Raw genomic sequence first — 27,702 nt, 5'->3', positions numbered from 1 at the left:
ACTTGCTGAACCTCATTATGTTGTTGTGGACCCATTCTTAAGCTTCTCCAGAACCTCCTGGATGTCACCACTTTCTCTATTGTCTTCTTTTTTTGTTATGAAATTTATGGAGTTTAGCCTTGTGTTCACTTTTGATAAGGTTTTTCACGAACAGCTCTTCTTGGTAACAATTTTTTAAGTTTTTTTGTTTGTTTGTTTATTTGTTTTAAGAACATAGGTATGAAAGACAAACATATTTACTTCCCCCCCCCCCTCCCCTTTGGTTATCTGTCACTGCATGTTTAAAAATAAATTGCTTGTACTGTCTAATTAAGACTAGCGTACTGACTTCAATCCATTTTCTTTACTTATGTGCTAATACAAAAGAAAGGGATATTTTATCTAATGTCTTAAACCTGTTCATCTAAATCACTAACCTTTCACCAAAAATATTTCTTTTATAAAAAGAGTTTCAGTGTTACGACACTGCGCTAATGTATGTGTGTTCTTTCTTTCCTTGCATGCCTTACAGAAACAAGATATACTTAACCAAGTAAGTAATCCTAATTTGATTTTTTTAATGAATAGTTCTGTATCTTTTATTTTGCAGGCTTTCATTGAAATAGATTTGTTAATAAATACTGCATGTGGCTATTCTGTAAGATCAATATTTAAAGCTGAGAGCAGAGTGCACTCCTGGTGGCAGACTTTTTCACTGGATGAATTTCATTTTTATCATTCACAGTACACAATTTTGCTAACAATAATTAAGGCGAATATGAGAATTAGAAGCAAGTAATTGACTTGTTCCATACTTGTCATAGAAATTTATGCTTACTGTGAGATCTTGTAATATTTTTTATTATTCTGAAATAACAAGAAGAATCTTAGGGGAAAAAATTTAAATACAAATCCTATAACCATATAATACCATTTAAATGTAGCAGGCTTAAAATTGCAGATATAATAATTTGAATAAGGCTTATAGTGTGCTTTAAGCGACTGTGACTTTACAGTAAATGTGACTTCACAGCAATTGCAAGAGAAATCGTTAAAGACCTGATCATCAACCTAAGAGTCTACTCCTGAGAAGCTTCAGTAGCCTAAAACCAGGTATAAAGGTAAAATGAAAAAAAAAAATAAAGGCTAGGGAGAAAGGACTAATCAAATTAGCAAGTTTTTTTGTGACCTCGTTATTCTTTCTTTGTAGTATGGAGGTGGTATAAAGTCCCTCTGCTTTGCTGTTCTGGAAAGAGGCAGCCAGAACCTGAGATCAGTAAAAAAGTCAAGAGAATGAAAGGATTATTTTTGTAGGAAACCTTCACTTTCTGGGGTCAGGAGGCCAGTTTATCTTTTGGAGGTGTATTACTAAGAGCAGTACTCCCTCCCCATTCACAAAAGAACTCAGTTTTCTTCAGATAACCAAAGTTATTTCTTTTTAGTATGCTTACAGAGTGACTTGAGTGGATCTTGAAAGAGATGGTTTTCAGGTTAAAGCAGAGTGTCTATTACCAGTCTTGAGACTAAGCTCATCAATATTTAGCTAATAACTTTGTCAGCTGAGTAGATGAATACTAACAGGATTAAAACACTAAACCAAATTTGGAAATTGTTGCTAAAATTAAGAAATTCTGGATACTACCCTGGGAAGCTTGATGATGTTATGTGCTATAGTAAATGGAATGAAATGCACTCACACGGAGTGCAGTGTGGTGCACTCTGACATGAGTGGCACTTTTAGATAAATTGATGTGTATGTAGTTGATCCTGAGATGAATGCATCATTGTGGTTTGGTTATGAAGAGGAGAAATATGTTACTGGGGTGTTATAATAGTGTTCCTGTGGCCATGGTGGGCTGAGAACAGGACAAAATTTGTAAAAAAGGGTAGTGTCTTAGGCCCATTGGCATAAGTGGAGAACTAGTTAAAATTTCAAGCACAGAGAAATATAATTTGAAAGGACTTTTTATGCTCATTCCCTCAGCTATATTCTTTGATGTGACAGAAAATACTAAATTACTGTAAAGACCTTGCTTATTATAATATACAAAGTGAAGTCTTTATACTACAGGTAGGAAGATTTAATTTTCTATAAAAAAGGTGCTTCAAAACCCACATCTTTCTGCTTTAGTACAAGTTATGGGACAAAGTGAACTCAAACTGGAACTAATTTACAGAAGGGTCAGTAGGATGTGCAGAATTATAGCATATGTATTAAAAAGGAAAAGCCTGTCTCTCACATTTAAGGAGCTGGAGTTATATCTTTCTAAGTACAAAAGAGAAAAATGTAGTATCTTGTGAGTATCACAGGGAGAACTCTGTGTTTCAGACACTGGGAACTCAGTGTTTTTCTGGTGCTCTGGACAAAATTTCTAGAGAAAGCTTCCTGGATACCTAGACAGCTGAGAAGCCTGCCAGGCAAAGATGCTGTGAGCCTGTTTTCTGCAGAGTGCGTTGAGGGCATCAAGGTGTAAAATGTTTCAGATAGTCAATTCCTGCTGCAGAACTATTCAGTTTTGAACATTATTTATGATCTTTAGTGATCTCTCTGTCTTCTTTTCTTAGTCTATACTAACAGTGCTAATCTCCCTCCTTGATATCTATCTTAGCTTTCTCTTTTTTTTCCTCTGCTTTTTATCTTTTATTGCACAGTACCTTATGTTTAAGTTTTATGAGCCTCGTACTGCTTTCATTTACATGTTGTGTTAGGAAAGAGAGTTTAAAGAATTTTGCACAGAGTATTTAGTTGTTACTGGGCTTTTCTTGTTATTCGTCCTTGGGGTTTGGTGGATTTTTTAAATCGTTTTAATTCTGAAGAGCAATATGTTGTCTTGCAGGTTGGTTTTTATGCTGATGGCTCAGTTACAATTGATTCACCTGCATGGTGGCATCTAGATAATATTTATGAAACTACATAGAGCAACAAAATGCAGAATAGTTTTAATCATAATTTATTGCAGGAATTAAAAATGGGAATGTCTTGAAGTCCTCTTGTGCAGTGTAGGTATTGATATATATGAATATATGCTTATATAACTGAGCAGATGCCACTGCTCATATCTTTACCTCTTTTTAAGCGATACTTTTAAATTCTGATGAGAAGAAACTGAAGCTTAGTTTAATTAGCATAGCTCCTCTTCTATTAAAATCTGTAAATTTACTCAGTGTAAAGTGGATGTAACTCTGACAAATGGAATGGGACGTTTTAAACCTTTTTCTGTTGGTATAAGTGATTATTCCAAGTGCAGGTTCCATTTGGTTAGGCTCAGATTGTGTTAAATATCAGCTAACTGTTCATTTGTGAAGTGAAAGTTTGTCAATTTGTATGCTTCAAAAGTTTAAAGAGGCAGGGATGGACAATGTCTGGTTTCTTATTAAAGGTGTCATAGCAATTAGTTTTAATAAATGTAGCCGAAATAACCTCCACAAAAGTTTGCAATGGGCATAGAAGTTTGTTACAGGTAAAATATGTAAGGAAACTACTGATATAGAAGTTGTATGGAAAAATTATTTTTCTTAATTTTAGCCACATTATGAAAAGACAATTCAGATATATTTGTAAGTAGGTTTTTACACAATCTTCACAAGCAGAAGATTGTGTTTCAACCACAACTTTTTGTCATAACTGACGTTTTTCAGGGGTCCATTCACATTGTTATATTATTTGGTTTTAGTCTTAGCCATGCCACCTACTCCATTTTTCCTGACTTCTGTAGTAATTGTAATTTTTAAATGGACCCTGGATGGTAATCTCCTACAAGATCCTTCTAAGTATGTGCCTTAACACTCTTCTTAAAATAAAGCCCAATGCCTTTGTATAGTAAACATAGCATATTTAGTAAAAGGTGTGTAGTAGTATTTATGGATATACAAACTTACGCACATATAGAGTCATGTACAAAGAAAAACTGCTGGTAATAAAAGGGTTTGGTTTTTTTAACCTGTATGTAAGACTGGGGCAAGACTGCAGTGGTTGGTGTATACATTCCATATCTATTTCAGTAATTAGAATCAATTTGTTTTAATAACATAAGGATGTAGTACAAGGTTATGCCTAAAAATCTAGTTATTACATAAAAATTTTCCCATCTCCATTTCTGATGTTTTGTTGAATTTGATTCTTTGAAGAACTGAGGGAAAATTTTGGCAGTAATATATGTCTGTGTATTGGTAATATCCAAATATTATTTGGCTGTATGGAGTATTTAGTAGGAGCAACCTGTTAGAGCATGTGATTTTTTTTCTTTTTTTGTCTGTAAACATTCATAACAGTAGATGAGAATTTGGAGGTGGCTTTAACTAAGAAATAGTTTTATTTGGTTACCAGAATTTTCAGAATTAATTATATAAAAATTGTATTAAATCTAGTGCTTAGATCAAAAAATGCTAAGGACTTTTAATTTAAATCAAAATTTGCCCTGTTGCACAAAGCCAATCTTCATGAGGAATTCTAAATTTTATTTGAATTTCTACCCTATGAAAGTTAGAAATAAATTTTAAAGACCAAAAACTTATGCATTCTTATGTAATTCATGGGTTTTAGCTTATTAACCCTCTCTATCTGGTCTCTGCTAATTTTTTCCCCACATATTTTGGCAAAAGCCAGGTTTTGAAATATCAAAATAAATGAATCTTCAAGACTTTGACTTTTATGGTGATGGTTTAGTATTGCTTTTCAGAGCTAAATATTAATGCACTAACATTAGTGTATGCAATTGTTGTCATAGTAATATATGTGAACTGAGACCTTGTAACATATACTCCTTTTTTCAATAGCTCTTTTTTCAAACTTTGGGTCAATATAAGTTGTTTAAAAAGAAATAATGGGTTAAGGGAACTTACCCAAACCCAAAGAATAACTCAGAGCTATTACTGTCAGTAGATACAAGCTCTACATTTGTGGTACCATTTTGAGATCAGGCAAAATAATTAAAAAAGCAATTAATTGAAAATTACATTTCAACATAATTCTCTTTCCATTATCTCTGAATTTTTCACTTTAATAAGTAAAAACCATATTTCATGGAAGTGTCTTGAAGTGAATGATTTATCCTTTTTTCTTTTTCATTTTCTTTCTTCTTCCTTCCATTCTGTTTTTCAGGATAATGAAAACAGTGGCTTATGTTGAAATACTTTGTTCAAATCTAAAAGAAGAAAAGACCAAAGAGAATGTGGTATTTTAAAAGAATTTATGGGTGGAGATTCTTTTCAAAGACTAGATCATGTCTTGTTTGCATTTATGTGACCAGTGTGGTGAGGAGGAATAAAATGAGTTATTATTCTACCCATCCTTGCCCTACCCCATCCACAATGTCAAATCTTTTGTCAGGACATTAGTAATAAGTTGCTTTTTTGGTGTCTTGTGAGGAGAAAGAAAGTGGAGTGATACAGCTTCTTTTCCTCCTTTCTATATCTCATCCAGTGGAACTGGTTGTTGTGTTTATACCAGCTAGGAAAATATAGGAGACAGTTAACAACTCTTCTGTTGCAGTTTGTTAGGGTGGATCTTGAGTCAAAAGCTGCCATTTTCTTACCAAATTATTGGTTCTCTTCAAATGTTTTAGTATGGTAGAAGTTAAAATACTATGTAGCATAGTTAAGACTTCTATCTAGTTTTCTTTATAATAAAATAAAGAATGCAAAACTTTGCTTTACTTGTATACATCCTGTTTCTCACTGAGGAGCCATGTTTTGTGTATTCTCAGTATCAGGATATAACAACTTGTGATGTCCATGCCACGTAGAGTTCTGTATGTTGGCACAGACATCATCATAGCCATAATCAGAAGATAGAGACCTGAGGAAGACCTGTGGTTTTAGTTTAGTGTTGGTCTGTATATGTGTGATACAAAATTAGAAGACACCAGAAATTGCCTGCTTTTTTGCCAAGCATAGTCCTAACTGCTACTCGGAAACCAGCCCTTCAATTCATTTTTTTTACTGAGACTGAAAGACTCACCCTATATGAACTAGCACTAGATTAGTGTAATGCACTTATCAATGAGTGCTTGAGAAGAAACAGAACTCTTATCATAGTCATTGGAGATTTTTAAAAGCATATGGAGCACAGACTGATGTCCCTTTTTTTTTCCCCTTCATATTCTAAGAATCTGGGATTCAAAAGAAACTGTAGAGTGGGAAGCAAGAGCTTTGCTTTATGCCATTGGTGTACAGTAGAAAGAGAAGTAATATATATGCATTCTTTAGTGGTGTTAAATCACAGATATCTGTGTGATACACTGGGTAATTGCAAAGAAATCCACCCATGGTCATGATAATGCTATGAAAAATAGTAGTTGCTTTATTGTCAGTTTTGTAGTATTCTGTGCTGTAACAGAAGAATAAAATTCCAGACTACTCTGTTAACTATGAATAAAGTGAGATTTTTAGTGCCCCTAAAAATTCAAAACTAATTTTAATGTTTTGGCTTCTTCATAACTGTTAATCCTTTAGGTAAAATAATCAGTGTCATCCTGAAAACTCTCTTGAAAAATGTAGTTTTTCCTGAAAACTAATTTATTTAATCAGTTGCCAGATCTTTAATCTTTTTGTGGCTTCCAACGCTTTGCAGTTAAGATTCCTAGTAACTTTTTTTCCTAGTTCAATGATTGTCATTTGTTCAAATGTGTCTTTTTATGTGTGCTTGCTGTTCTGTCATAGGATTTTCTCTGGAATGTTAAGAAAGATAAGCTAGTGTTCAGATTCAGGAAAACAGTATCATCTAATGGTTTGAGTGGAAAGATCATCTTCCATGGCCAAGGAAAGCTTCCACTAGACCATGTTGCTCAGAGCCCCATTCAGCCTGGCCTTGAACGCTTCAGGCATGGATCCACAGCTTCTGTGGGCAACCTGTTACAGGGGCTCACCATGCTCACTATATAGAACTTCTCTCTAATACCTAATATGAAGCTATCCTTGTTCAGTTTAAAGCCATTACACCTTGTCCTATGTCTGCCTACCCTTGTAACAAGTCCCTACCCGGCTTTCTTGTAAGCCACTTTTAGGTATTAGAAGGTGCTATAAGACCTCCCCAAAGCCTTCTCTTCTGCAGCCTGTGTTCACATGAGAGGTTTCCTAAGATGGAGAGGGGCAATAAAAGCCCAGGCTTTTAAAATGTATTAGTATAGAAAAATAGGTAAAACATTTCAGGGAATACAGTGTTCTGTGGAAGTACTTTTAGATCTTACCTCAGTTTTTCCATTGAGTGCAGATTGTTCTTTATAACTTGAAAAAAACCTCCTTTTGTCTGCTCCATCACCAATTCCCTCAATAGCGTCAGGCAGCTTCTCAAAGTAGGTTAATCTTTAGATGTGGTTGAAATCTCTCAAGAGGCCAAATCTGGGATCTGTATCTCAGTTCCAGCCTTCCTCCCCAGGGCATGTACACCTAGACAGTGATGCCTCCTTAACAGCAGAGGTGCAGTGGAGACAGGGGTGCTAACAAATCTGGGAGAAGGATTGATAGGTACTCCTGTTTCTCCCTATTCCTGACTGGCCCAGATGTTACCTCCCCACATAATCCAGGCTGTCCACAGATGGCATCGTCTTTCTCTCTCTCTCTCTTTACAGATTTTTATTTTAGACAAAGTAGGTGCTATATGGTATTACCTTTTGCAGCTGCCACTTTTTATATCCATATAAGTAGTGTTTCTTTAGTTTTATAGCCTTATATTTTGCAAAATGCATAAGGTATTGTAACTGAGTTTCTTGAGAAACTGTTTTTTATTATATTATTCTAAAAATATTATTATGAGGATAATTCTTGGCCTAATTATTTTTATTTTATCCTGGTTCTTAAAGGACTATTTGAGGGAAGGAATTTTCTTCAAAGTAATGGGAGTTGGCAGAGCAACTCCTAATTGTTTTAAGCTTTCTTGTAAAGTGAAGGATGCCATAAGCCATAAGCTTCAGAAAAATTTCCACCACAACATATTGGTTGGATATGCATTCTTCAACAAGTAGAATTCAGTCGAAACTGAAGGTCCGGGCAAATCTGTCTATATTTGCTTAGTCAGACACTGCAGCAGGAATGTTCTCATAGTATCTGGAAATATGACAGATTTAGTATGCTTTGTTTTGCTGTTATGAAAACTGCTTCTGCGGTTTTTAAACGTATGGAAGTAACAGTGAGTTGTTTTCACTTAAGGAACTTTTTGACTGTAATCTGTTCATGACATTAAAATACCCACAAATGTTAGGTGTTTTGGACTAATGCGTATTTGTCAAAATTTGATTGTGAAATATATGTAGGCTATGAGATGATATGTTACAGTACTAGGGGCACTGAATTGCCTCTCTGAGCCATTTACAATTGCTGTTTGCTGCTTAATGCTGTATATAATAGTATGTATAAATGAGTAGTTATTTGTCTATGTGCAATACATTTATTTGTTCTGGGATTTTTAGCATAGGCATAGAACCGAAAATGGGTTATTTCCAGTCTGAATGGAGGTAGCACCCAACTCTGGTATGGCAACTTAAAAAAGAAACAAAATTAAAAAAAACTTGTCTCAGTTATTTTCTGTAAAATTTACATAGGCATCTTAAATTTTTCCATGTGTTTTTGGCATCTCTGTTGATTCATCTGTTTTGATACCTCTCTTGTAGTAGTCTGAGCTCTTAAACATATTCAGACCACCTCCTCGTCCAAAGGACTATTTTGGTAATTAGTTTGGTTACATTTTTACAAATTAATATTTAATAATTTTGTTGGCATAGACATTACAGAAACCTCTTTTTGTCCCTCAGTGAATCTTCAGCTCTTTCCCGATATTTGGATGTTCTTTAGAAACATAAGTTTGAATTTCCTCAGGCAAACAGAGGAAATTGGCCAAGGTAACTTCCACTAGTGAGGTGTCCAGCAGGAGATTTTTTTCAAACAAGTGGGAAAATCTGTCACTTTTTCGATGCTTTCTGAAGAAAATGATAGTCTCAGTTGCACTTGACGCACAGCACCTTTTTAAATTTTTTTTTTCTTTTTGTAGATGCCTTTTACTTTTTGTGAATGTATAGTGAAACCCTTTTTTTCTGTGGACGGTCATTGACTTAGACCTCATTATAAACCTTGATCTGTTTCTCCTCTATTAGTTTGGAGGGAGCTTACAGGGAAAAAAACAGTACTTATGGATTAAATGTTTGTTGGTAGTTTAGGGCCTGGATTAATTTTGAGGTTTTGTGGAGGGTTAAATGCTATGGATTTTTCCTGACAATTTATCATGTAGGAGAAGATGCACATTTTAAATTTCCCTATGCATCAAGTCATAATGAGTCCAGTTTCATGTTGCTTTCAGAAAACATGAAAATTGTTTATTGGTTTACACGTTTTATTTGCTAAAAATAATTTTAAATTTAAAATTATGCAGTGTTGCTTATGCCTTCTGTCCCTTCTCCATTCCTTTTCTCCAAGGTGGATGTGTAACTTTTTTTTTAATTTCAGGTAAGTGGAATCATTGACAAAATCGATAAATAGGAACTGATAAGTACTTCCAAAATATTAACAAATAATTTTATATGGATGTTATGGTTTAAATTAGATGAAACTCATTGGTGGTTTTGGGTGTGTACTTCTTTGGACTTATATCAAAATGTTTCATTACCAAGTGAAGTTTTCTTACCAGGTAGTACAGAAGATTATAAAGATTTGTGAAGTCTTATTTTGTAAAGTTTCTTTTTGTAAGACATAAGAAAAGGAGCTCCAATAAATGTGGTCAATCAGATGTTTATATATAAAAATAAGAATTCAGTTACATATGATTAGTATAAAAAAGCATAGCTTTCTGTGACCTACCAGCAAGGATTTTGGTAGCCTTTTTATTAGAGTCAAAGCTAAAACTGCAGAGATTTTTTTCTTCCTTTTCACTCCCCTCCTCAGAAGGTTTAGGACAAGTTATTTGAAAGTTCTTTCATATTTCACTGATTCACCTATTTTATCTCCCTGTTAATTCTGAAAATTTTCCTGAGATCCCTAAACTTGTGATCATAATCTCCCTATGCCCTGATAGTCTCTTGTGAAATGAAATGAATTAATTCATGTGCCAGGCTAATTGTTGGCAGTTTGGTACATCCTCTAACGCTCTCATCCCCTCGCTTGGGAAACATCATGGAAAATGCCTTCTGAAATGCTAAATCCTTCTTTCACAGGTTCATTTAAATTCAGCTGGAGCTTCTAGAAGGCAAGCAACTGTTGAAAATTAAGCAATTAGCTTGCATGCTTAAGAAAACAACATCCACCATTATGGCTTATGTATTATTCTGGTATTATTGATCTGAACTGTTTAATTAATGTTTTAGAATTCATTAACAGAAATAAATTATTTTCAAACTATACCAAAATTTAATGAACTTTTTATCTGAGAAATTCTCATAATAACAGTGAGATTTAAAAAGAAGATACTGTGTTTTACATAGCATATTGAGCATGATGGATGTTCAGATTGAAAATTACTGTCCTCTGCTTTCCCTTTTTTGTTGTCTTGCTTACCAGAACATTGTGCAGTACCTTTGAAAACTGGTTGCAGTTGGGGGAAACTACTGCAATTAAAGGAAGGGCATCTACTTGCTGCAGCATTTCTATTTTTCAGAAGGGTAAAGTTCCATGAGGAAAAAGAAAAATAGTGTATAATTGCAGAATAGAGAAACACTTATATTATTGGATGTGATTCTCTCTCCTGTGAAAGTTATTTTAAATTAAGCTGAGCAAATATTTTGTATCTTTAAGTGTTCTCTTCTAAATGAACCATACTCAATACTAAAACCTGTGCTTGGTGAGAATACTCTCTCACTTCTCAGTGTCTTCTACAGTGGTCCTCACAGGATTTCTTTTAAGAAATTATTCCTTTTTTCTACAGTCATGTAATAGGTTATGTATATTACAATGAGAGAGAGATGATAGAGAAAGCACTGAAAGCAATTTAAAAGTGAGCCTTTTTTTTTGAAAGCTCATCCCTTTTTCACTGCTGTAGTCTAGCTTAGTTCTATTATTGACTGTATATATATTTGCAAAAACCTATATCCAGAAATGACTGTACTGCTTTAGAGAGCTAATAGGATAATCTACACTGATTATGTTAGGTCCTCTACAATGTTTTTCAGCTGTGGAGTGTTAGAATCATGGATTTTGTGGTTTTAGGCAAGAACCTTATCACAGGGCTCTACACATAGATCTTCCTAGGGCAGGACAAGTTTTTCCCATTCATTACATACAGCATGTGGCCTTGCATTTGAACTTTGGCAAATTCTAAACATTTCTGATGTGTATTCAAATCACTTACCAGCCCCTAATTAACTTCCAGCATAAATTGACAGCTATTTGATGTGCAGTATCTGAACTCTAGTTGTATGGATGTTGTTGCTTCCCTGGAGGACTGCAGGTCACAGTGCATGATATAACAGGATAAAGCACTTTCAAATGAAAAATCTGTCTGTAGAACAACCAACCACTTTCCTTTGTCCTTTGCTAAGCACCCTGATTGGTGGCAGTCAGGATATCAAATATAATAAATGGGCATGGCAGCCAAGTCATGTGTTTCTTTGGTATCTCTTATATTTTCTGGCCAGAAAACATGAGGCAGTTTGGAAAACACATTTTGGAGGACACTTGCATAAATTATAGTTTGATCATTGTTACAAAATATTGAAAAGTTTGAACGTCTTTGAGAAAGCGAGACTTGAGGAAGAAGAAAAATTTTAACCTTATTTTTTTATCCAAATATCTACCCTGGCATAATTCTGAACCCAAAAGTGGAAAAAATGTAGCATGAGGGATTAAGTTACAGCTGGCAGCTTGAGGACCAGTGTCACTCAGGCACCAGTTTAGAAATCTAAGATTGCTCAAAATTCAAAGCATGTTTTTTGCAAAATATACATAAAATCCATAGACAAAGTAAATAAGGAAAAATATAATATTATACAGAGATATTTTACATGTCCATCAATAAATCTTAATTTAAATGGGATTATAATTTGGTTTTGTTTTTCTTTTTCACTTAGCTATTCTTTTTTGTGTATATGATTTAGTGAAATAGCTAAGACAGATTTCATTAATGCAATCTAACAAAGCCATTTCACATTGTTAATGTCAGTTGATTTAGTGATTAATTCATTTGTTATGCTTGATGTTAAAAAATACATTTACATAGTGTAGACTAATTACCGATTTACCTGGATGCTGATACAAATCCTTTCACCATTGTGGTTTGATAGTTTATAAACAGTGAATTAAATGTCAGTAACTATTAGAAAAAATAAAGTTTGTAGCGTGAATGAAACAGTGTATGATTTGCAGAAGGAAGGGAGTGGCTGAAACTCATATGATGAGATGAAGATAATGAGTCCATGTCCAAGTTGATTATTTCCATTTACCACCCAGCTTGAGCTTTGTGGATGCAATTTTTTTACTCCCTACTATTTTCATCTTCAAGAGGTGAGAGTTTTGTTGGTTTCACTGAAGTTCTTTCTCAAATGAAGTGTTCTGTATGGGAAGCTCAGCATAGTTCCTCTCTTGCCAAGCTTGTGATAATGACTTGCACAAGAGCAGTCAAATTTTGCAATCTGTCTTGGTGATCCCTCAAAAGGATATTGATACACGTTTAAAACATTACCCTGGGGCAGTTGGGCCTTGGTCTTAATTGGAAACACCTTATTTCATGCAGGCATAAGATTTGCACCTCTCATAAATACATAAAAAAATAAAAAGTCAAGTCAGGGGAAGATAAATACATGCTGCAAAATGTTAAAATTATGTTAAAATAATTGTAAAAATTATTTATACTGTGATTCAAATGTCAAGTTTATAAAGTGTTTTAAAAATTCAGTTTTGATTTTTTTTTTCTGGCATGGTTTCAAGATGATTCTTGTTACTATTGTTGCCATAAAAGTCGGTAAAAAGACTCCAAGCCAAGTTTTTGTAGGAGATAAGATAAAGGGTAGTTACTTTAATGAACAATCCCGCTCATCCAGGAATACATAGACACGCGCCAGTGTAAGCTTTGATTTCCATAGCTTTTATAGTATAATCTATCCAATCACTACTTTACACATGTCCAGTTCCACCTCTGTCCCCTCCCAGTCTCCACCTCCCCAAATTTGAGGCTGGGGTCATCAGGACCCTCTGTCTTCATCCACCTCTTCTTCTTCAGCACACAAAGGTCTCCTGGACGCTTTCCAGTGCTTCGGATCACTCTGGTCTGTGTTTATTTTTCCTTCTGATATCCTCCAATCTTGTACCTTGAGAAAGAGACTAAATAGCTGGCAGATCTTGGCTGCCTGTTCTGGAGCAGGGATAGAGATAGAAAGACCTTAATCTTAAACTGTTAGTATTAACCCACTAAATTCTACAGTGCTACATCTACTGTGTTCCTAAAATCTACAAAATATGAAAATTGAAAAATCAAAAACCTCTTTGGCATCATTATTTATCCTCCTTCCACATTCACTGTGCTGAAATAAAGGAGTTGCACTAGAGTTTTCTGTGGAGAAATGGAGTCTTGTGAATCATGGGGAACTTTCTGAGTCATTTTTGTGGTATAACATGACTTAACCCTTAATTATTTAATGATGACAAGGTACTGTTCTGTTTTATCTCGAAACAAGGAAAGTAACAATGTATTTTACACATTAATGATAAGCTGTTTTAAAACCGTATAGGTAATGAGTAGTATCATTGATAAGCATGCAGTAGTGTCAATATATTTCAGGATACTGTCTCAGGTTGGCCTAGTTTTTTTACCAACCCTGGACTGCCTCCTCCCTCCCCCCAGTCTTCCCGGCAAGGAAAAAAAAAGCTGAAAAGAAAAGAACTTAAAAGAAACTGAACTGAATTAAAAAGAAATTATATTTTCTAACATTTGCAAGCACATATGCAATCTGTACACACTAAGTGGGGTCTCACCCCCAGGGGAGAAGGGAAGAGGGAAAAAGAGGACTCGTTAACCAGAAATAGGGAGAAACCAAACCAAAACAGATGAAACAGACAAATACAATTAAAGACTTCAAGAAAGGAGAACAAGCATGAAATAATCTCACCATGTCCCGGACTAGGAAAACCAACAGAAACAGAACAGACCGTACAGTCTTCTCCTACTCCCAGCTCCCGGAAGAAGGAAGGCTACCACCCCTTCCTATCTCTCCTCCTCCTACCCTTACGTGGAAAACACGTGTGGAATACTTTGTAACGTCTACTTCCTTAGTTACATCTAGTTACTGAGGAAGTCATGGAGCAAACCCATCACTGATACCTTTATTTTTAATAGTTCTCTATTAGCAAGATAAAATGGGATCATAATGCTTTATGTTGCTGTGACCCCCTTTGCATTCCACACCTTCCTCAAGGGGAAGGTGCTGATCTCTCCCTGGTAAGCAGCAACAGGACATAAAGAAGTGGAATGAAGTTGTGTCAGGAGAAATTAGATACTAGGAAAAGGTTCTTCACTGATAGAGGGTGATCAGTCAGTGGAAGACGCTTCCCAGGGAAGTGGTCATGGCACCAAGTCTGTTGACAGACTCTTATTTAATGCATTAGTATGAAATCTTTTAGAAAACATTCATTTTTTTTTCTCCCCCTCACTCTAGACAATTGATTTAGAGGGATTCAAGCTGTTCATGAAGACTTTTCTGGAGGCAGAGTTACCAGATGATTTTGTTGAGCATCTTTTTACATCATTTAGCAACAAAATATCTCACTGCAGTCCATTAATAAAAAACAAACCACAGCACCTTTCTGGAGGTAAGTAATAAAATCACAGTAATATAAAAGCTAAAGGTTCCCTCACTCTGCTGTTCTAATAGCTATAAATATATGGAATTCTAAGCTATATGTTGGAAGAGGGGTGGGGTTGTTTTGTTATTTTTGAGATTAGATAAACTAACTCAACCATGATAAGAAATACTGTGAAAAGAGGTGGAAATTAAATGGTTTTATCTTCTTAATTCAGTGTAATGATGCAGCTGAGACACCAAGTGGACAGTCTTTGTCATGTTAACGTTAATCAGAATGCTATGGTTACATGATCTTGCTGCCTACTCTACTGTATAAATGTGTAGAAACCATCAGGGCTTCATGCATGAGGCTTCTGCTGTTGATTTATTCTTTCTGTGTCCAGTTAATGCTGTTTCTCTTAGCTGTCTAGATGTGATGCTGTTGTTAGTAATTCTACATACTTAGCAGATACTAGTATTTTAAGTATTTATATAAGTGTTATCAATATTTCTCTGCAAGTGATTTTGAGTTCAGAGAACACAGCATGCAAAGTAGTGTTAAAAACTGTCAACCTAAAAATTTTACAAAACTTTGCTGATGAAATTTAATGTTACCTTCCTAACTTGAAGTACTTGGTTTAGCACTTCATTAACTTGAGAACGCAATCAAAATCCAGTAGCTAAAAGCAGAAGCTAGAGTAATTTACTAAAATAATCTCAGTCTCTTAGAGCAAGGTACCCAATGGTTTGATGGGTATTAATTGCTTAAATTCTTTATATGAAGGTGAGGTGCCTTCAAATTGCAGCTCATCCAGAAATTGTGAATTTGGTACAAGTACTACTAGCTGAATTGTTACCTTTTCTTGCAGATACCAAGTGCCAGCTTTCCCTAGATGTCTCGGTGCACAAAACTAATTATAGTCTTTCAGATATCTTTGAGTCTGACTTGTTTTTTTTCTTTCAGTGTTTGCCATTCTCAACTGTGTTAGATAGATGGGATTCAGTTTTTTGGTGTTTTTTTTAATTTATTTAAATTTACAGTATCTTTTACTTCCACTTCTTGGCTTTATATTTCCTGACAAAAAACACCAACCAACCAGAAACAGTATCATCTTCTATTATAATGATCATTAACTGAATTTAGACTTCACTGGAAAAAAACTTTTTTTTTATACTAGCAAAACTTGCTTACCACTTTAACGGTATGGTTCTTCATATATATATATGTATATTTATTTTGAATTGAATTCTTCAGGTACCTTTTTTTTATCCTTTCTAATCAGAACTGCCATGGACACGTCTCCTTTCACAAATATCTGCTGTGTAGATTTCCCACTTCTTGGGCTTTTCTTGTTAGTTATCTAGACCAGTTTCATGTGCAGAAGAGCAGGCTTAATAGACAATGGTGTCATCAGTTGTGTGGAGTGTTCAAAGATTTTATTGCCTCATAATGACTCATGGGTTTAGGCAAGTCATTTAGACCAGTAATTTAATCCCTTGCCCTAAAAGATGCTTTGCAATGGAATCCCTAAGAGCATGTCTAGATGTATTATTTATTGTATACAGCCACATGTATTTTAAATGTCTTAAAATCTCAGCATTGCATTTTTTCAGCTCTGAATTCTGTTACCTCTGGAGTCTTAGCAACATAATTTCATTTCAACTTTCATTACTTTTGACTTTTCCTTGATGTTTTCATCATGATTTCATCAATGAGCAGCTTCAGCAATAAACGTGTACTGTACCAGCCACCAAAATTTGGAGTTTTTGAGTGGTATCTCCAATAGCAACTGCCATTTAATAGTGCATATTTATTTATTTATTATGCTGTGTTTTCACATGTGTTTTCTAACTACTACTGTTTTAAAAAAAATCATCTTTTATCATTCTGGTGTTGTATTTCTATGATTTTGACAATTCATATAAGAAATGAAAGCAACTGTTTTTAGGTTATTGCCAGTTTTACAGGTAAATTATGCCCAGTATAGGCCATACTCAACTTTCTCCACCTTCATTATCATTCTCTCAGACATATTTTATCCTTATGTGTGGTAAAATTATAATAATAATAATTTTTATAAAACCATTTTTAAAGTTATTTTCATTGCTGCTGTTTAAACTCTGTGCTAATTTTCTTACTGTAATGCTATCTCCTAAAATTTTTTCCTCCTGCACTATCTTTTCCCAGTTTGTAGTTAGTTCTCATCTTTTTCTGTTACTAAGGACTTTAGAAATAATATGACATACTGGCTTAGGACTCATCCATATGTATTTAGTGTAATAGTAGAAGGCCTGTTTCATAAATAGGTATATCTTAAACATGTTCAGAGAGGCAATGCAGTTCACCTCATGAAAGTGTTATTTGTGCTTGAAAACATTCTATTGTATGAGATTTAAACTAAATGTTACATCTTCATAATTTGTAGCATTTAAAGAAAAAAACCTGTGTATTAGTACATTTTGAGATGCAAATGGAATTATGGGAACCTTTGTTTTATGCTATGTAGTAATTTTTAAGTGTTACCAATAGTGAAAAAAAGACATGACTGAACTGCAAAATAAATTTGTCAGAAACATTTGACATTCTGGATAATGGAAAGGTACATGAGAGCTAGAGAAGATGATAAGGAAAGTAGTAGGGTTCATCAGTCTCTCTCGTATGTGTTTTTCGTTTACTGTCTTTTGGTCCATTCATGTTTGTATATATAAATTATGTTTTCAGTTAAGGTGACTGAAGACAGATGGAAACAGATGCCAGGTAAGCAGCAGCACTGCAAGTCATCTGTAAGTCAGCACATTGCAGCCAACCCCTCCCAACTCTTGATTAAGAAGTAATAATTTACCCTGTACCTTGCAGCTGATAATAATTTAAAAGATACCTTCCAAATTGTATTTCTTTTCATTTGGATTTGAGGACTGTATATATTTGAGAAGAGTTATCCCAAATTTTAAAATACTTTTTATTCTGTGAATAAGATTCAGATGACTAGAATGTGAACTGTTTGTGTAAATTGTGTGATTAAAGCTAACATCTTAATTGAATAACATTTTATAATATCTTAATGACACAACTGACATGCAAGGTCATTAAATAGAACACTGCCCTAGTAATTATTTTTATTCATCGAAATACTTACTTTTAGTGTTTATTATTTGCCTGAAAGCAGGAACATGAACTTGATTCCAAGATACATTTTCTGTGTGGCAGTCTGCTCTTATTTACCAAATTTTATGGTTTTAATCTGTATACATTGTAACATGTAGACCTACCTTTTAACATGTGACTTGCAAAGATCTCTTCAGATTGCAATGAAACATTTCAAGATAAAAATAGGGGCAGGGAAAAAGCACACCAAAATTGTATTTCCATTTGCTATGGTAATTAACTTGTTCAAGACAAATGGATGAGTGAAATTATGTATGCAGGTTATGGGTGCTATGATGAATCTGTTCTGAATTACAGAAAATATTTAAGAACTGTATACCCTTTTGCAAAGTTTCATCTGTGACATCACTAAAATCAGTGAAAAATGTAATATACTTGTAAAGAAAGTTTCATTACTGCCTTCTGTTCTGTGGTCATTCCCATTTTGGTCCTATGGGTAGTATCACCTGGACTGATAATACTAAGGTTATCCTGAAACAAAAAAAAAGTTTGGTAATTTTGAAAGTTCTATTTCAAGTGGTGCACTGGAACTGCTATTAATCATGATGTCTGAGCAATTATTTAAATGCTGTTTATTTTCTCAGTAGTCTGTCACTGAGGCTTCCATGTTTTAAATACGTAGTGCACTGACACACATCTGGCTATGTTTTTGGGATAATGATACACTTGGGTATTAACAGAGTTTGACACTAAAACATCCTTAATTAGTAGTTGGTGTCAATCTGTAAATTAGATGAAACTTCTACGAGCACAAGGAAGGGGATGCAGAGTTGGGCAGGGATTGTTTTAGTACTTAAAATGTAATGTAGTTGAATAAAATTATTCACCAAATGATGCCATTCCCATAAGTGGGGTGGTTTTTTGATAGTTTGCATTATTCATACAATGCTTTAAAACCTAACTATCATTTAAATTCTACTTTTGCTGGATAAACTATGAGCACAGATTATTTAGAACTTTGGATTAAGAAGTAATCTGACACTCACATAAAACAAAGATGCATGTATGCAAGAGTAATGTTTTCATTTTCTGCTTTTATCATATGTTAAGACTAACAAAGAATATTCATTATTTCCAGGTCTGAGACTTAACAAAGGTACCTCTACATCCAGACCTCCTACTCCTGCCAATTTACATTTACCAGACATGATCCAGCTGAAAGATATTGTTTGCTATTTGTCACTGCTAGAAAGAGGAAGGCCAGAAGACAAGCTAGAATGTATGTTCTTTTTTAAAGTTAACTTTATATATTTATTTCCAAAAGTCATCAAATACTCTGTTTCTGACTTTAAGAACCAGTTTTGAGCAGCTGCATTATAAAAATATGGTTCTAGGTTACTGTTATTGCAGAAATGATTTTTTATTTTTTCTGATATTATTAATTTGATGAGATGTTCACTAAAATTGTTCTATCTAATGCTCACTAAGATGGTGAGTAATTATTGTAAATTCTGGAGTGTAATCTTTTCTATGCTGTCATCCCTTGATTAGTATCAGACCTGTGAAAAATGCAATATCCTGAGGCTACTTAAAGATATATAGGTGGGGTGAATCATCTCTACCAAAGAAGCTAATTCGAACAAAGAATAGTTGTTAATATAGCCTGTGGACTATTTCAGTGAACACTGAAAAGCCAAGAATGATCCAAGTTTGCATGGCTGTTGGGGAGTATTTGACATGGGAATTTAGAAATTACTTGGTTTTTTGTTGGTTTTTTTTTTAATTAGGTGCTGAGTCATTAAAACACACCTCTACCTATTAAAAAATTACCAGGGAGTTTGATCTGTGAATTGTAGAAAAAAAGAAGAAAATATATTTCCCTATTGTGGAATTTTAGAAGCCATTTTTTAATATGGACAAACAGCAAGTCCAATCATATACTCCTTATTGAGATGAAATATATAAAATATACTTCAATATATGCAACACTGGTCTGTCTTTAGAAGATCTGTGGGATCAGGCTGTAATATGGAAAGTAAATATTTGGTATGATAGGACATGCAAACAGTAGGTTGCTTCTCTTACAGTAAGAAATTCATTATATGGTTGCATGACTAATGTTGTTCAAGTATCTTGATGTTCTATTATCTGTAGTTAGCTTACAATGGCAACTTTGTGCTGTAAGATCATTGATACCTTTGCCTCAAGAAAGATTATAAGAAGCTATCCCCCGTTTTTTTAATACCAGGTTGGTATCACATGATTAGGATATGAGAATGTATGTGTGAATGTGCATTCAGAACAGAAGCACAGAAAAACTAAGTGCCTAAGATTGCATTTAGCTTACAGTGTAAGCAGTGTTTTATGGTAGCAAGTTGCACAAGCCTTATCAGTGCTCTGAACAGGTCAATGCACAAGCCATAACATAAAATGGAGATCAGTTGCCTCCCCTGGTGTCGAGAATTTGTACAATGAAAAGGAGGAGAGAGGAAAGACAGAGGAGATGGTGGTAATTATAGTGTTGAAGATTTTCTATGAACTTCCTACAATAGGAAATGCATGTGCAAAAGACTGTGTTCTATATGATTTAGGAGTGAGAGCATGATCTAATAGATGTATAGTACTTAAATATCTGTATATTCAAGACCATTTGCATTTACTACATGTAATTATGGGCATGGTTATTTTAAAAGTTTATTTTCTATTTTGTCATACATACTTGAAATATACTATGTATTGTCAGTTTTTAGTATCTAAATTTTGGCTTATACTGTACCATTAGTATGCAGAGTATCCTATTGGTTTTAGTTGAATTTTCTTATAAATTAATGTTATAATTTAACTCTGAAATAGATCCTGTGGCTGTAAGGTAAATTACAAATTTGAAGCAATGAAGTGAAATAAAGAAAAGAGGCTAATTCTGGAGTTGCCAACATTAATATGAATACTAATCTCTAATTAAGACTTTTTTATTGTTGACAAAAATTGGAAAAAATGAGTCATAGCTGAGTGTTTCGTAACTTAGCACAAGCATAAAATGAAACTGGTGCTTTCAAATAAAATCTGATATAAGCTGGATGATAAAATACACTAAGAGGAAATAATGTCTAGGTTTTGGGTCTATATGATCCACAGATTTTCTTAGATTTACAAATATCAATCAGTTAAATGGATTTTCTAACCTTTTAACAGTGTATTTCTAGAGGTCTTAAGTAGTGCAAACCTCACCTGTTTGACATGCTCACCATATTTATAATCTATGAATGGCCTGAAAATAAAGAAAATCCCAAACATTCCTCACTGAGATACATTGGAAGAATAAACATTATCTTTTTAAGATGATAGTTCTGCCTAGTAATAGTGGCCAGTCAGTGCTATCAGGTAAGGGGATGGGAGAAGAAACATTAAAGATATACTTGGACTCTGTTGTTTCGTATCTGGGCTTCTGTTCAGTTGTTTTTATCATTTTGTTGCTGTTTTTTTCTCCTAGAGTCTGTAAATCATCAGTAACATGAATATTTAGCAGGGTCTGAATAGAAAAGAGATTGCATGCCAGACCAGTAGAATAGTTTTTCAGAGTCTAGCCAAGAGCACAGATTGAGCCTTTTCACTACCAAGTACATATGTAATTGGAAAGACTTTGTTTGCTACAAGGGTGAAACAGTTATAATTATGCTAATGTCTAGTTCTAAGTGACTGATTAGAACTACCAATTCATATTAAGGGAAAAAAAATGCTATAAGCACTACTTATCTGGAGTAGGTAAAGATCATGAAAATGCTGAAACTTGCTTTTGTGATAACTGTAAAACGTTCTTTTAACCAGTGTATTAGAATCACGAAGGAGGAGGAGGAGGACCTTTATCACTCAGTGTTTCAGTGATTCATCCCTATGGAAACTGTGAATGCTTAGTGGCAGCATTGTCAGATAGAATCAGCTGTCAAGCTCTGATAAGCTTTGGTAGAAGGCCTATTAGCAGGGACAGCACCAGTCTCTGGCAACTTTTGGCATTAACTGTTTTACACTGAAACATTTCTGCTGTATAACTCTAGGCAAAGAAAGAGACTTTTATAGGTTTCTTAGCTTGTAACTAATGAATAATGGACCTTTGTGGCTTGAAACAATGTACTACAGTAAATATTACCCATCTCTTAAGTGCAGTGTAGTGGCAAAAATTGCTGAAGTGGTAGAGCAGTATAGTACTTACCTTTTTCCACAAAGTTAGATGGAACAACTTATTCCCAAAATGGAGGATATTAGGGAAGAAAGCCAATCCATATAACAGTTAAATATGTTTTGCTGTAAGTCCAAAAATAATCAAATTCTTTCAATACTTTACTTTCTAATTGCTATGAATTTCCTCTCACTTCTCATTATAGTGTTTCCTGAAAACTATGTGTAGTGCATTAGCCATGGCTGGATGCCAGGTACCTACTAAAGCCACTTTCTCCCTCCCCTCTGCAACTGGACAGAGGAGAGAAAATATAACAAAGGATTCATGAGTTGAGATAAGAGCTGGGAGAGGTCACTTACAGTTTACAGACAAAACATTCTCAAAGTGGGGATATTAATTAAATTTATTACTGACAGATTCAGAGCAAAATAATGAGAAGTAAAATAATCTTAAAAACACCTTCACCCACCCCTCCTTCCTACCAAGTTCTGCCTCCCCTCCACCAGTGGTGCAGGGAGAGAGGGATTTGGGGTTATAGTCAGTTTTTGTTTCTGCTGCCGCTCAGAGAATGGAGTCCTTCCCCTGCGTTCTATGGGGTCCCTCCCACAGGAGACAGTTCTTCATGAACCTCTCTGGTGTTAGTCCATCCCATGGGTAACAGTTCTTCACAAAACTGCTGTCCTGTGGGTCACCTCTCCATGGGGTGCAGTCTTTCACAAACAAGATGCTCCAGTGTGGGTCGCCCACAGGGTCACAAGTCCTACCAGGGAAACCTGCTCCAGCATGGGCTCCTCTCTCCATGGGCTGCAAGTCCTTGCCAGAACCCTGCTCCAACATGGGCCTCCCATGGGGTAACAGCTTCCTTTGGGCATCTACCCACTCTGGCGTGTGCTCCACCACAGGCTGCAGGTGGATCTCTGCACCCTAATGGTCCTCCATGGGCTGCAGAGGCACAGCTGCTCCACCATGGTCTGCACCACAGGCTGCAGGGGAACCTCAGCTCTGCTGCCTGGAGCATCTCCTGCCCCTCCTTCTGCACTGACCTTGGTGTCTACATTGCTGTTCATGTGTTCTCCCTCTGCTCTTCCCTGGATGCAATTTTCATCTGTGCAAAAACTTTCTTTCCCTTCTTAACTATGTTATCAATGGAGGCATCACTATCATGCCTGATTAGTTCAGCCTTGGCCAGTGGCAGGAAGCCCATGCTGAAGCTGGCTGGCACTGGCTCCATCAGGCACAGGAGAAGCTTCTGGCAGCTTCTAACAGAAGCCACTGCTGTAGCTTCCCTGCTACCAAAACCTGGCTACAGAAACCCAATACACTATGATAAACTTTGCTTGCAGAATTTATTGGACTGTAACAGCATTTGCTGTGGATCCAATGTGCTGGGATTCTTCACTGTTAAATAGGTCATATGTTTCTGAAGACATCTGATAAGACAGTTTGTAAGCAAATTTTTGATGTCAGTATCCTGGAACCACCTCTACCTGGATTGACTTTGTCCCTAAAAAATAGGTCTAAGAGTAAAAAAAATTAGCACTTTTGAAGGGGGTGGGGGGTGTTTATATTTCAGACCTCTGAAAAACTGTCTTAGAAAGTAGAGACAAGTGAGGTATATACAGACTTTTGGATTTCATGTTTAGTCTTTTAACAGCATTTCTATCAAAGCTTGAGGCTTCTTTCTGCTTTGCAATCTGATGCAATATATGATCAGCTGAGGAAGCTGCTTTCAAATATTTTGGTAATGGTGAACTTAGCCATTGTTGGGGCTGGAATCAAGTCATGGTACAATCTTGAAAGTATACATTTTCTGGATATTGTCAAAATGCATCTTCTTGTCTGGATGACTCCCCAAAATGTTGGGAATACATTTTTAAGTTGATGAAGCCAGTTTGGTCCTGGGAGGAGCAATGCTGGCAGTTTCTGAGGAATGTTGACTTTGAATAATTAGATACTTAAAATATTAATCTGCTGTTTCATTTAGTTGGTCAGAAAATAATTTCTAAAGCAGAATCGCTGTTGACTAGTGATGGCTGCAACCAAAGGAATAGACAACATTGTTAAAACTTAGCAGATTTATCAACATTTGCTTGACCAATTGTATGTTATCCAGTGTTTGGTGAGATGACAGAGAAGGGCCTTTTGGTGGTACTCACCATGAATACTGATCATCTTTTGAGGGAAATAAAATTAAATTCTCAGACCAAATTAGTTGTTGGAGTGATTAAATGGAAAAGGTGCAATTACATTGTCTGGCTAATATGTCTCATCGGAAGCACTGTGGCAGAGTAGTTGCTGAGTGAACCTCTCACATAATACAGCTTGTTTGGTGGGCCTACAGTTAGTGTGATCGTTAAAAGAAAATGTTAATATTTGTCCTTTCTTTGAAACTCAGATTTAGTTGTTTTGTTTCTTGGAGTTGTTTTTTTATGAAAAAAAAAAGTACTTACTAAGTTTTCTAACCAAGCCTCCTCTCTTTGTTTTCTTTTCAGTTATGTTTCGCTTATATGATACAGATGGGAATGGATACTTGGATAGTTCGGTAATGTTATTTGTGTATTTTAGTGCATTGTAAGTGTATGTCATAATGGCATATCTGTACAAAACTACATTAATCCAAATCAAGTTCATATTTATCCTGAATTATTAGAAGCAGTATAAACTATAGTTGATAAAAAGTCATTCCTTTGAAAAGTAAATCTTGAGTTTTCTTTTCCAGTTAGCTGCTGCTTCTACTACTGTATAAATTTTCAGATGTTGACACTGCTGTTACAGGGTTAGGGTTAGGCACAAAAGGTAAAGATCATAGATTGAGATAAGAAAAATTTACTGGAAACAGCAATGAGATAAGAAAACAAACAGTACCAGTGACAGTATTAGTAACAAAGGTGTACAAAAGAGAAGAGACTAAGTTACATGCAAAAGTGCTCACAGCAGAGCCTGACCACAGCCATACTGCTCTCTCCATCCGGGAACTGGCATTACCTAACTGCTCCTTCAGCCATGTTTACTCGACCAGAAGGAACCCTTTCTCCCCAGAAGAAACTCCCTTTCCTTTGCCCTCAGCAATGACATGAGGTGGCATAGAATAACCTCCAGGTCCTGGTCATGCCTCTCCTGGCTACTGCAAAAATTAGCCTTGACCTGGCTTGGAACCAAGACAACATGAGAATTCAGAGTTAAGCATTGATAAATATAGGAGAATGTTTACAAACCAATATTGTATATATGAGTATAGAAATACACTAATGATACATGATCAAGGAATATTGCAACACTGTAATGATAAGAAAATGCCTCAGTATTCATTTATAGTATCCAATTTATGCCTTATTTCTGTTAGAGAGTTTTGAATTATTCAGTGGCTGCCTGAAAAATAGTTTGTTAGAGTGCTGGAATTTAAAGACCCTTATATCACAATGAGGACATCAGAGAGTAAAAACAGTGCTTGAAAGAGAACTACTAAGAAAAAAATCTATGATTACTTCCAGTTACTTTGCTTGTGGGGCTGTATTTCACGTCCCTGAATGCTTTGCAGTCCATGCCTGATGTTTTGCTCATGAAGCAAATTCACCGTAGTGGACAGCTTTCTATGTAAAGGACATTTTGTTAGCAACCTTGATAAAACAGTGTCACTGAGTACAATATGGTTGAATTATAAGTTGCTTTGCAGTAGAATTTTTCTTTATAATATTGCATTAAATATCATACTTTTTATTCATCTGTAGGAGCTAGAAAATATCATTGCTCAAATGATGCATGTTGCAGAATACCTTGAATGGGATGTTACTGAACTCAGTCCAGTAAGTATGCATTTTATCACAATTTTTAAATGTTGCTAGAGACAGCATTTTGTGATATTGCATGTTAACATGGGATTCTATATGTTAGTAAGATAGAAATAAGAATAGTCTGTGTTCCACTATGATACCGACAATTAGCACTTTTATTAATATTTTGCTGATTGAACCCAATTTGTGAAACATTCCTGTTACAAATTAAGGGGTTTTTCAATGCATGTAGTAATTAACTTTAATAATACAACTGTTTTGTTTCTGAAAATTTCTTGAAAGTAAATGCAAGAAATTACACTAGGAACTCAACTTGTTTTGGGACCTTTAGGAGATAATAAAATGTAAATAGGAATATGTCACTTCATTTTCTGAACTGTCCATACTGTTTTTACTACAGCTGCCATACAAATATTATTTCCCTTACTTTTTGCATGTGGATGAGGGAATTGGAGACCTGCACACATATTCTAAGAAGAAGTTGCTATATTAGAATATAAAAATAATAATAAATTAGAATTTATGAGTTTTTTTTCATTAAACCATGTAGATTCTTCATGAAATGATGGAAGAAATTGACTATGATCATGATGGCACTGTCTCTCTAGAAGAGTGGATACAAGGAGGAATGACAACAATCCCACTCTTGGTCCTCCTTGGGTTAGAGAATGTAAGTATTAAATAACAGTGTCAAGTCTCTGCTTGCATGTAAGCTGTGGCCCTCAGTTTCTCTTTGGCTTGTATAGTAAAGACTTTACTTTTCTTTGGTATGGCTGAATGACATGCAAAGAACAAAAGTGCATCTTTAAAGGCAGAGTTACACTAGCATGTTTGAAGGCAGATGGAATGATCTAGCTCTGGAGCTGGAAGCTGTAAAAAGCTGAATAATTTGCCCCACTAACAGCATGTTGTTAATTCCTAGCTGTAGTATCTGGGACCAAACTGTACTGAGTTACAGAACAGTCTAGGTTAGAAGAACTTCTGGATATCTTCTAGTCCAGTCTCTTATTAAAGGCAGGGTCACAGATTGAGTTATCCAAGGCCCTGTCAAGCCTGAATAATTCCAGTGAGTTGGATTCCACCAGTTCTGTGGGCAAACTTTGTGTGTTAATTGTTCTCAAGAGAGACAGCTTTTGTTCTTATGTGCAGATGGAATTTCTTCTGCAGTAATTATTGCTTCTTGGCTCTTGTCCTGTCATGATACCTCCCTGAGAAGATAACTCAGTCTCTGTAACTACTTCAACAAACTATACTAAGTAGCAATATCAAAGGGAACACTTACACCAAAGCATAGAGTGGTATGAAACGTGAACTTCTGTTCAACTTCACATTAAGTGTAATACAGATGTAATATGATCAATTTTGTGCCAGTTAAATGCAGCTGTTTTAAGACTGGCATGTTGCCAGTGCCACCTGCTGCCCTGTATCTGAGCTAATTTTGAATACATGTATCTAAGCATATGTTTGAAATGCTTTTCTGTTATTTGAAAGGAAACATTTTTTTCATGTTTTCTTAAATAATTTTCAGATATTGAGGTGAAATAATTAATAATATTTATTTTCTCCATATAGCTCTATGGCTTGAACTAAATCTGGACTGCCGTAGTTGCTCTATGGTATTGTATTTGCACTAAGAATTGTCAGACTGAGACTTTGTGTAGGGAAATATGTAACAAACTGTTAAACGAAAATCTGTAAGTCTTGCAAAATCTTAATAATCAAATGACAAGCAAAGTATCTGAATTGAAGATAATTTTCAGTATGTTTGGATTACTGCAAGTGCTAATTCCCTAATTCTATATGTGAAACTGAGTAAAAAATTGTTAAACTACTTCCCTGTCATCAAACAGGTAACTTTTCAGGCTGAATTCCATTTTTTTCTGTGGAATTACTCTAAATAAAGAGCAGGAAATGGTGGCAAGGAATCAGTATAGTGGATAACTGATAGTCATTTTCAGT

At 35.1% G+C, this 27,702-nt stretch overlaps 1 protein-coding gene and 1 long non-coding RNA gene across 10 annotated transcripts in view; one reads left to right on the top strand and one right to left on the bottom strand.

Annotated features, from left to right (window-relative positions):
• Nucleotides 1-27,702, top strand: part of DGKB (diacylglycerol kinase beta) — a 337,930-nt gene that overhangs the window by 69,222 nt on the left and 241,006 nt on the right. For 4 of the 9 annotated variants that reach the window (XM_071560830.1, XM_071560836.1, XM_071560827.1 and 1 more), the window contains exons 4-10: nt 512-532; nt 14,547-14,700; nt 17,395-17,430; nt 18,917-19,057; nt 24,445-24,494; nt 25,681-25,755; nt 26,294-26,413. In XM_071560830.1, the coding sequence (XP_071416931.1) occupies nt 512-532; nt 14,547-14,700; nt 17,395-17,430; nt 18,917-19,057; nt 24,445-24,494; nt 25,681-25,755; nt 26,294-26,413 (597 nt within the window). The remainder of the gene's footprint in view (nt 1-511; nt 533-14,546; nt 14,701-17,394; nt 17,431-18,916; nt 19,058-24,444; nt 24,495-25,680; nt 25,756-26,293; nt 26,414-27,702) is intronic. The other 5 variants (XM_071560834.1, XM_071560831.1, XM_071560835.1 and 2 more) reach the window with 3 other exon arrangements.
• LOC139674468 (uncharacterized) lies at nt 12,889-14,096 on the bottom strand. Its single transcript, XR_011698296.1, has 3 exons — nt 14,001-14,096; nt 13,374-13,444; nt 12,889-13,246 (listed from the first exon to the last, which is right to left on the bottom strand). It is a non-coding gene; the product is annotated as an uncharacterized lncRNA (long non-coding RNA).

The sequence above is a fragment of the Pithys albifrons genome, chromosome 7 (genome assembly GCF_047495875.1).
Source record: "Pithys albifrons albifrons isolate INPA30051 chromosome 7, PitAlb_v1, whole genome shotgun sequence".
In the NCBI taxonomy this organism is placed as follows: Eukaryota; Metazoa; Chordata; class Aves; order Passeriformes; family Thamnophilidae; genus Pithys; species Pithys albifrons.
Note: the sequence above shows the minus strand (reverse complement) of the source record. Positions and strands in the feature narration are given on the sequence as shown.